This window comes from Sesamum indicum, linkage group LG5 (assembly GCF_000512975.1).
Source record: "Sesamum indicum cultivar Zhongzhi No. 13 linkage group LG5, S_indicum_v1.0, whole genome shotgun sequence".
Lineage (NCBI taxonomy): Eukaryota > Viridiplantae > Streptophyta > Magnoliopsida > Lamiales > Pedaliaceae > Sesamum > Sesamum indicum.
In genome coordinates this window covers 8,523,719-8,534,288 of record NC_026149.1, presented here as the reverse complement: position 1 = coordinate 8,534,288, position 10,570 = coordinate 8,523,719, and the positions used below count along the sequence as shown (strand labels likewise).

Below are 10,570 nucleotides of genomic sequence, written 5' to 3'. Positions count from 1 at the left end.
GAAATAGAAAGTTCAGAGTGGAAATGGAAGGAAATTCATTGGCAAAGGGTCCATGAGCTGAAACAGGTTTGCAGTAACCTGTCAAAGCTTGCCATACCACAAGACAAGCATGAATTGGTAGTCTATACAGACACCAATGACTATAGATGGGCAGCAGTGCTCATGGAAAGGACCATTACAGGAGAAGAACCTTGTAGATATATAAGAGGCTTGTTCTCAGAATAATAAGCCCAAGTGTGACACATCAACGAGAAAGAGTTCTTTCCAGTCTGGAAGACTTTTAAGAAATGACCTTTAGTTTTACTTGCTAAAGAATTCACGTTAAAAGTTGATAATATCAATGTTAAAGCTTTCTTGAAAAACAAATTAAAATCTAAAATTGAGAAAGCTCGTATTATTAGATGGCAAGCTGAACACCAATATTATTGTTAATAATATTGTCGTTATAAAATCTCACGAGAATGTTTTTGTAGATTTTTTGACAAGAGATGGAGGCATCTGAAGCAAACACCATCATATTAAGGCTAAATTCTTAATGTCCAAGTCTTTATAGTTTTTCTAAATTCTTAATTTATTGGGGTTTCCCCAATAAGTCAAGTCCTCTGTCATATGAGAGGCTAAATAGTGTCTCATCTGACGAAGAAAATAATATCTATGTAATATTTCATATATTTTTTCAATAAAAGTAAGGCTTCTATTCAACCTGTTGTCCAAAATTCTATTAAGTCACTATATTGGAGTATCTTCTACGCCCTAAGGTAGGAAAAGAAATAGGGTTATGTTGTTTGTTGCTGAAAGAGCAAGTGCTTGCGAACCATCTGCTGCGGTAGTGTGGTTGGAGAAAGTTCTTAAAATCGAAGACTTGGAATACTAGAGAACAAGGCGGTCGAAAAAAGATACGAATTTATGAGGACTTAATTTATTTTGAAAGTATGTTGGGCCTAATTCTAAGCATAAGGGGTAGATTATCAAAGAAAAGCAAAAGAATTTGATTAAAGAACCAATACTGTTAAAATTCTAGAAACTTTGGGACTACAAAGCCCTATCTAATGGGACAAAAAATATAATTAAACCTTAAGGTTTATTTCTTAAGTGGACTTAACCATTATATAAGTTATTCAGTAATGATTTTGTTTATAATATTAAATATAAATTTAGTAAAAAGTTATCAGTAATAATACAAATATAATAACTTTGATAATCAAATATGAAGACTAAAAGTAGAACGTCGAAATTAGAGATAAAGTATATTGATTGATATTTATGCAAATTTTTCTAAAGTATATTTATTAATTTTCATTTTAAAATCTAGGGAATTTCTTATAACAATGTGCTAATATCTATTCAAATTTAATTTTCAATCCTTTTTATTCTTGGGGGTAAAATTCATTTTGGTTCCCAATTTTCAGATTCAACTTCAAATTAGTCTCTGTAGGTTTTTTTTTTTAATTTTTTTTATTGTTGTTAAGAATAATAAATTTTCATTACTGATCGGGCTCGAAATCGTTTAGATCGATCTACGGTCGCGTTCACGTTTCGTTCCCGAATCCTTGAGATACTGTGGACAAAAGAAAACGTTATCTAGTCGGGTTGACAGCCGACGAAGATACTCCGACGCTCAAGTCAGTTATGTTTCTTAAACGTAAGATGTTGAGATGTAAAATATGTTTCTCTATGAATCCGAAAAATTACCTCTGTTGAAGGGATTTTCCCCTTTTTATACTGAATGAAGCTTCCATACCGGAAATGCCACGTGCCCACGATCTCAGACTTTTGGATCCCGCTTAAATGCACATCTCCTTAAATTATGCCCCATGATCACACGTAATGTGCTAGAAATCCGTGATTATGCCCATTAATTACGCCCTTAAGCATTTACTTACTTTGTTTGAAATCTCGTCAAATTTAGGTCAGACCATCTTGGCGCATAAAGTCACTTTTACCCTTCTTTGGGAGTATATCCGACTTTTTCTAAGTTCTCCCCCATCAATTACCAATGAGCAGACAAAGTATCCACAAATTTTGAAAAAAACACAACAATGCTTCCTACCCAAACACATAACCACATGTCTACAATAAGAACACAAACTAAGAAAAGTCGTGCAGAAAGAAAATCTGAGCATCAACAATGAATGAAGAAATCTATTATAAGAGAGAACAAACTCCTAAGGTGATTGTCCGAAATTTTGCAGTAATTTAAAACCACATCTTTTGTACATGAGAGCTCCTAAAGAATGAAATAGACATATTTAATTATTTATTAACTTAAAGTTAAATAGCACATACATGTATTTATCTTTGACAAAATAACTTAATTGATCCATGATTGAGAGCCTTGTCATTTGTTTATATTGAAAACCTTAGTGCTACCAACATACACTATAGAAAAAGAGAGAATTAGTGCAGATAAAATAACTTTTCCAAAAATCATTTTTAATTGGAACGGACTTTGAAAATCTTGAGGAACGAAATATGGTTTCTGACGTTACACTGCTCTTATATTGCATCCTTTATTTTTAGAATGATTGGATAGTTACGGACACTATTGCAGATTTTGTGGTATAAATTGTGTTCCTACAGTCCATGCCAAAGTTGGAATGGTAAAATATTGTAACACACTTTGAAACTATTCTTAAATATTGGAATGACCCGTCAATTGCACATAAATACAGTTCCAAAATGATGCCGAAAGTTCGTTGAAAAGTGGAATAGTTGAAAAAATCATTTCAAAATAAGGTACAATTTGAGATGGTTCAAGTACTTATAAAAACTTGTATTACAACACCGGTTCCTATAAATATAGTATTGTGAAAAATTGTATGTATTCCAAGTAAAGTTCCAAAGTGAGTTACAATTTGAAATGGTTTTAATGGATAGAAAATATTTTATTACGTACTCGTTACAACTGCCTTAGCCATTACAGCCTTCGGAAGACCCCGTGCTCCAGATGATGACAACATGTCCCATGCTGATGATAGGGTGGGGTGTAGATTATTTTTTTTTTTTTTAAAAATATTTGTAAACGAAGAATTTCTATATTAATATAATATTTTTTTCATAATTATCCATGTTTGAATGTTAATTACATCCCATTATTCAATATTTATTTAATTAATCAAATTAAAATCAAATAATTAATTTTATTAAAAAAATTTATTATTTCAAAATTTAAAAAATATTATTTTAAAATATATAATTTAGGAATGGGCTTTTGAATGGTTTGTGAATGTGTTTAAGTAAAATACATGTCGTTCTAAATGTAATGACTATATATGTTGGGCACCGATCCGAAGCAAATCCTAGAACCATTCCAACAAAGTATTCCAAATAAAGGATAACAAACAAGGAATTTGATAATTGTGTGGGCTTGTAGATTCCTTAAGTTTGGCTCTGTGCACATACTGCATTGGATCATATCTCATGTACAAGATAAATTCCACAGACTTGCTACTCTCTACATTGTCATCAAGATTAACAGTGTCTTTTCTATCACCATAAACTTCAAAAAAAAACAACAACTTAGATGCTAACAATTTCCTCCCTTGTGTTTGCTTTTTGGAAGACTCTGTCATGTCATTTGTAACATCACCAACTTTCACACTTGCATTCAAAAGCCCATTCCTAGGTACCAAAAAACTTTGAATTGGAAACCAAATTACCATTAATTCTGAATGTTGATGGGGAAAATCCTAATTTATCAAAAATATTCTTAATAAAAGGCATTTTTGTAATTTACCGTCGCAAGATCCGTGCCCTATTAAAACAGATCGGATGAGAGCTGAAGACCCGACTTAATAAAAGCCGTCCAATCAGAAACGCAATCGCCCAGATGGTGACACGTGGTCCAGACCTCCGTACACACTTGGAACTATAAATACCCCGACGCGTCATTTATTGAGGTAACTGTTGTCTAATATTTTCGACCTATAATCTTAGTTCGTATATTTTACCTCGATCAATTCTAATTTGAGCGTCGGAGGGTCATTGTCGGAGACGCACCGGACGAAACTCACGTTCGTATTTTTATCCTCAAGATCCAATTACTCAATCTTGAGAGGGTACGTAGTTTTATTCGATCTACCAGTCGTGATCCCATATTTCGAGTAAGATCAAATGCAAAATTAGATAAACATAAAAGAGAATGGAGGAAACTGTTAGGAAAGCTTGCCTTTGAGTTGTGGTTTGAAGTTTATGATGGCTGTTAATTTTAATAACAAAACATACCAATGTAGAGAGTGACAAGTGTGTGGATTGCCTTGTAAGCATGCCATGAGTTGTATCTTGTACATCAAATATGAAATATGATCCAGTGCAGTATGTGTATCCATATAGTGGTATGATTTTATGTTGTTTTTGCATGAAGAAAAAAATTTGTATTTTGTCAAAGGAAGTATATATATGAGCTTATTTAGTATTAAGTTAGTAAATTAAATATGTCTACATTTCAATTTTTCAAAAAAATAAAAAATAAAAATGTGGCTATTGTATAAAGGAAGAAACTTTATTTTGCAAATAGCAAGTATTTGATCCGGCTCGAATTCAGCGACTCCGAGACACAAACTCGTCACAGATTGCTAATTCCTCCAAGATCAGATTTTGGGATCCCTGAGAATAAGACAAGAACAATGAGCTCGTCGGGCACGTCCCCGACAATGACCATCCGACGCTCAAGTTAGGTTGGTCGAGAGAAAAGTAAGTGATCACAAGGTTCGATCTCAATAAATGCGGAACCGTCCCCTTCTAATTGCGGCGTCAGGGTCTATTTATAAGGCACATCAGAACACTGTTGACTAGCCACCTGGCTCCATCCTGCTGGCCCGCGTCCATGATCGGACGGCCATGAGTGTCCGGGTCTTTGGAGGCAGACGAATCCGGGTCGGGTCTTTTTGACCCGCCCGATAGAAAAGTCGCGGATTCCTACTTGAATGACTATAATGCCCTTAATGAAGCGTATTTTGGGTATTCCATAGTATTTCTCCTTAAATCTTCATCAGTATTATATTTGTATAACATTTAATTCTAAGTTACTACATAAATTAGTATATTAGATATGTTCATATTAATTACAGGTACTCAACATTTATATTTCTTTTCTACATAATTATTTCTTGAATATTTTCTTTTTTGTTCTCTCAAGATTTATTTAATTTCAATTCTTTTTAAGATTTTTTCAATATTATAAAAGATTTAAACTTAAATTAAATAAAAGTATATTAATTAATTAAAAAAAGAACTTATTTTTTTATACCAGCTGGTTTTTGTACCAATACTAAAAAATAGGGGAGTCGTATATTTGCAATTTTCCTTTATATTAATTTGATAAATAACTCGATACAGTTCATGTGTTTCTTGCCGTCAAATCTTTAACCATTTCTATTCAACAAGACAAAAAGATCTCAAGTCCTCTATTTTTCAACCACATTAGCATTCCCAGTTAACAATAGAAAGAGAAAAAGAAGCAATTGGAAAAATCATTTGCACTCTGATATCAAGAAATTGGGGGGGGAATCGTAGTTAATATTTACAACTGATTCACAATCTAGAAAGAAAACAAAAGAAAAAAGGTCGTTTTTCTTGAATAGTGCGCCTCAATTTTCCCATCACAATCACCCGCGAAACGGAAAAGAAAAGAACTCCGAGAAAATATCAACTAACGGCAGCAGGCAGGGGCGGAGACGGCGGCAGTCTGGCGGAGAAATTCTTCAACGGCGCCGCATCATCAAATTCAAATCCATCCTCAAAATTCAGCGCATAACTCAATGGATCGTACCTAAAATCCGCCGACGAGTATCTCTTGTGATTTACTCCGCAAAGACCCAACAGACTGCGGCACTTGTCTTTGACCTCCGATAAGGAGTGGTCGTGAGGTCCTTCAGTCTTGACCCAAATGAAGGCCGGATTGTCGTCGGAAGGGGACGGCGGAGAGTCGAGGGGGAGGCGGTGGCGACTGCGGCGGCGGAAGCAGCAGGAGAAACAGAGAGATTGCTTCAGCTTGTGTCTGAAGGATCGGGGGTTGGAGTAGTCCTCCATTGTCGTCGCTTTTTCACTCTGTAGTGTGTGTTGAATGTTTGCGGAGAAGGCGAGAGGGTTGGAATTTATACGTGAGGTGAGGGGAGAGTGAAAAGACGAAAAAGGGCAAGGGACAGGGGGGCAGAGTGGAGGCGATACTGCGGGCGGAACGTGTGGGGAAGGGTGTATGGGACGTGGTGGTGAGAGTGGTGGCGCTTCGATCTTATCCAAATCCAATGGGGTACAAAAACTGCAAAATATTATCATTAAATATTCTTTCTTGGTATTTTAGGAGTGTCCTTTTATTATTATTCGTCACTGTGGCACACAATATTTGTGCGTATGATGCAATTAATATTACAATTTTTATAATTTATAATTTATTTCCATACACAAACTTTATCGTTACTTAATAATATTTCTTGTCTATAAATAAAAAAATTTACATGAAATAAAACAGAAAGTAGCATAAAATAAATATCCCCGGCCCTATCATTTCTCTAAAGAAATGTATCGTTAATCTTGAATGGATAATCTAATTTTATATGAGTCGATATCTAAAATAATGAGATGCACTTCGGAAAAGGATATGGAACGCCAATTTTAGAAAAGATAACATTGACATTATACACATTCATAAAAAATCATGAAAAATGAGCATATTGTTGGGTGGAGGGCCCACTCTATTGGAAAAATTTGTGGCCCAGGACCAAATGGTAGGCCCAACCATTTGGATGGTACAAGTTCGACCTAAGCCGATGACCCGGCCCACCCATCTCATTCACTGATCGATCTCTCTCTCTTCCTCTCTTCAATATCGCTGTTTCCTCCGTTTCTCTTCCTCTTGCCTTGATTTTCATGGCTTTTTTTTGGGGACTTTGTCACTACCGCATTCCTCCATTCTACATTCGAGGGCCGCCTTATAAATATGTGGTCAGTTTGTGGTTGTGGGTAACTTAGTGGCGGAAGATAGCTCTGATACCATGTAAAAATGGCGGAAGCGAAGGAACAAGAAACTACAAATTCCATAGCTATAGCAAGAACTGAAAATGGAGGTTGAAAGCTGTAACTGAGATAGTTTTAATCCTGGTAAAACTTCACTTGATTGAAGAAGAAGACTGTGGCCAGTATATATACAAGTTGAAATATCTAACTGCTATAAACTACCAAAAATCGTGTAAAACTAATAAAAACATAATGAAGTGACTAAAGCGTAAAAACTCTTATTGCTAGCGGTTTACAAGTTCAAATGAAAGAAGTCGCATTCTTACTTATAAAAACGCTAGAACGAAAGGCTGGTAAAAGTGCTTCTGTTGGGTACGAAACCCACGGTGGTATCCTTTATCAACAATGCCTAACCAACTATTACACTTTATATTTTGGAGTACAAAACTCCTTAAGGATTACAAACCAGAGATACAGCAATAATTTGAAAAACACAAGAGCAATAAGATAAAGGAATAAAACCATATTCCGAAAGAGGCTCAGGAACTAAGCCAGATTCAGTCGTTAAAGGGTCACGGTCACCGGGCACCGCACCCACTCAAGCCAACCCACGGTTGCTCCACACAAACTCAGGATCACAGAGATCAACTCGGCAAGTCACAGGTCTCAACAGACTCAACGTTCACACAGAACACTCAGGGAAATGGGTTTCTCACAGAGAGTATCTATTTCCGGATTTTTTGCTCGTCACCGATGAAGGGATGAGGAACTCCCTTTTATAGGTCTCAAGAACCGGTTACAATGGAAGGTGAGGTGGCTTTCCTAAAGCCATTAAGTTGGCTTAGGAAAGCCACCGTGACTGTCGCCGGTGAACGGAGAAGGAAAGGGGGAGTCAAAAAAGGGAACAGAATATTGAGAGAAGAAGAGAGACATTCCGTCGGCGCTGGTGAAGAGAGAAGAGGGTGAAATGGGTTGAAACTAGGGTTTGACAATTATATATAGAAGAGGCACCTGGGTCGGGTCGTGGATCGCAGCGGGTCGAGCATGGGCCTCCAGGTGGGTCGGCCTTATGTGGGCTGGTGCATAGTATGGGCCTACCAGTAATTGGGTCCTGGGCCACAAATTACAACATGCTCCACCTTGGACCAAGACCCAATTTGGGAAATGGTCCTGGAGTTTCTTTACTGAATCTGGTTGTTTCATCATAGCCAAAAAAGTTCTCCGTGGACGTACCTGCAGAGAAACAACTCGAAGGCACATGTTAGTCAGGGAATAAATGTAATATTTTCAGACATGTATGAAATTTTTCAAGAGGAAGACTTTTGGTACCCATATCCGCAGGGTTGTCCTCGGATTTAATTTTCTCTAATTTTATTACCTCTTTACTGACGATATCTCGAATAAAGTGATACCTTACATCTATGTGCTTCGTACGATCATGAAACACGGGATTCTTACACAACTGTATTGAGGATTGGCTATCAGAGTATACCGTGAGTTTGTTATTGGAGAAGCCAATTTCCTTTATGAGACCATCTAACCATATAGCCTCTTTGAATGCTTCCGTTGTAGCAATGTATTCTGCCTCTGTAGTGGAGAGTGCAACTATATGTTGCAGTTGGGATTTCCAACTTATGCAGGAACCACAGAATGTAAAGATATAAGACGTAGTGGATTTTCTGCTATCCCTATCATTTGCATAATTGGAATCAACAAAACCAACAAGTTGAGTGTTTTCACTCCTTTTTGAAAACCGTATGCCTATGTTTTCAGAGCCATGCAGATATTTCAAAAGCCACTTTAGGGCCTCCCAATGAGGAGGGCCGGGATTTGACATGTATCTACTTAAGCAGCTAATAGCGTATGCAATGTCAGGTCTCGTACAAACCATGAGAAACATGATGGATCCTATCACATTAGAATAAGGAACTTTTTCCATTTTAGTTTTTTCAATATCACTATGAGGGCTCTGGTTTTTACTAAGTTGGAAGTGGGCAGCAAGAGGCACAGAAGTTGGCTTGGATTTTTCCATTGAAAACCTTTTTAAAATGGATAGGATATATGACTTTTGGTTTAGCAGGATAAAGGACTCATGTCTAACAATGTTCATGCCAAGGATCCGTTTTGCATCACCTAAGTCTTTCATTTCAAAAGTTTTGTGTAAATCAGTTTGCAAATTATTTATGAGATGCAGGCTAGGACTAGCAATAAGCATGTCATCCACATATAAGACAAGAAAAATAGGTGTACTATCAACATGCTTGAAGTATAGACAATGATCATAATGGCTCCTTTTAAAATCTAGTGAAAGCATGAAGGAATCAAATTTCTTGTTCCATTGTCTAGGGGATTGCTTTAAGCCATACAGAGATTTATTGAGAAGGCACACATAATCAGATTTGATTTTGTCAATAAAGCCAACAGGTTGATTCATGTAAATATGCTCATCTAAATCACCGTGTAAGAATGCAGTTTTAACATCCATTTGTTTCAGATTCCAATTGTAGTGTGCAGTGAGTGCAAGAATAACACGAACAGTGGTGTACTTCACAACGGGGGAAAATATCTCATTATAATCTATGCCTTCTTTTTGAGTAAACCCTTTTGCTACTAATCTAGCCTTATACTTAATGGGGTTTTCTTGTTTAATCTTAAAAAGCCATTTGCAATCAACTACGGAGGAGTTCTTGGGCCTAGGAACTAGTGTCCATGTATTGTTTTGTTTTAATGAGTTCATCTCTTCTTTCATGGCACTAAGCCATTTTTCTGATTTCATAGCTTCCTCAACATTTGTGGGTTCAGACAGTTCTATGTTCAGAGCAGTGTCGAAATCTCTGAGTTTGATAGGTATCCTAGTTTCTCTTCTAACTCGATCTCTAGTGAGTTGGTAGTCATTTAAGGGGTTTTCTATAGCTGTGGTCTCATTGTCAGTGGTTACTCCCTCATTTTCGGTTGTTTGTTCAGCTATATTTTCATTATTCCCTTCCCCCTCTTGGTTATCCCCTAAGTGATTCTCCACCTTATTGAGAGTAGGTTCTTTTTCTCTAAGTTGAATTTTATTAAGGCAAGGAAACTCATTCTCGTTAAAAGTGACATCCCTACTTATAAGTACTTTGAAACCTGGTTGACTACGAACCCAAAGTCTATACCCTTTTGTCCCCTCAGGATAACCAATAAATACACACTTAACAGATCTAGGTTCTAGTTTGTCTATGTTTTGATGAACAAACGCAGAGCATCCAAAAATTCGCAGGTAAGAGATATCAGGTTTTCTACCATTCCACACAAAATCAGGAGTTTTACCAGATAACGGCACAGATGGAGACAAGTTTATCAAATGAGTAGCAGTGAGTATAGCTTCACCCCAAAAAGACTTAGGCAATCCAGAACTAATAAGCATGCATCTAACTTTATCAAGCAAGGTTCGATTCATACGTTCAGCCACACCGTTTTGTTGGGGGGTATAGGGGTTAGTTTTATGCCTCTTTATACCAAATTTGTCACAGAGATTAGAAAAATCTTTATTGCAAAATTCGAGGCCATTATCAGTCCGAAGGGTTTTCACTTTCTTTCCAGTTTGATTTTCAACAAGAGTTTTCCATTTTGTAAATTTCTC

The 10,570-nt window shown here is 36.5% G+C and overlaps 1 protein-coding gene across 1 annotated transcript; it reads right to left on the bottom strand.

Moving 5' to 3' along the window:
• Positions 5,422-6,087, bottom strand: LOC105162273. Its single transcript, XM_011080278.2, has one exon. The coding sequence runs from the start codon at positions 6,028-6,030 to the stop codon at positions 5,647-5,649; it is 384 nt and encodes a 127-aa protein (XP_011078580.1). The 5' UTR covers positions 6,031-6,087; the 3' UTR covers positions 5,422-5,646.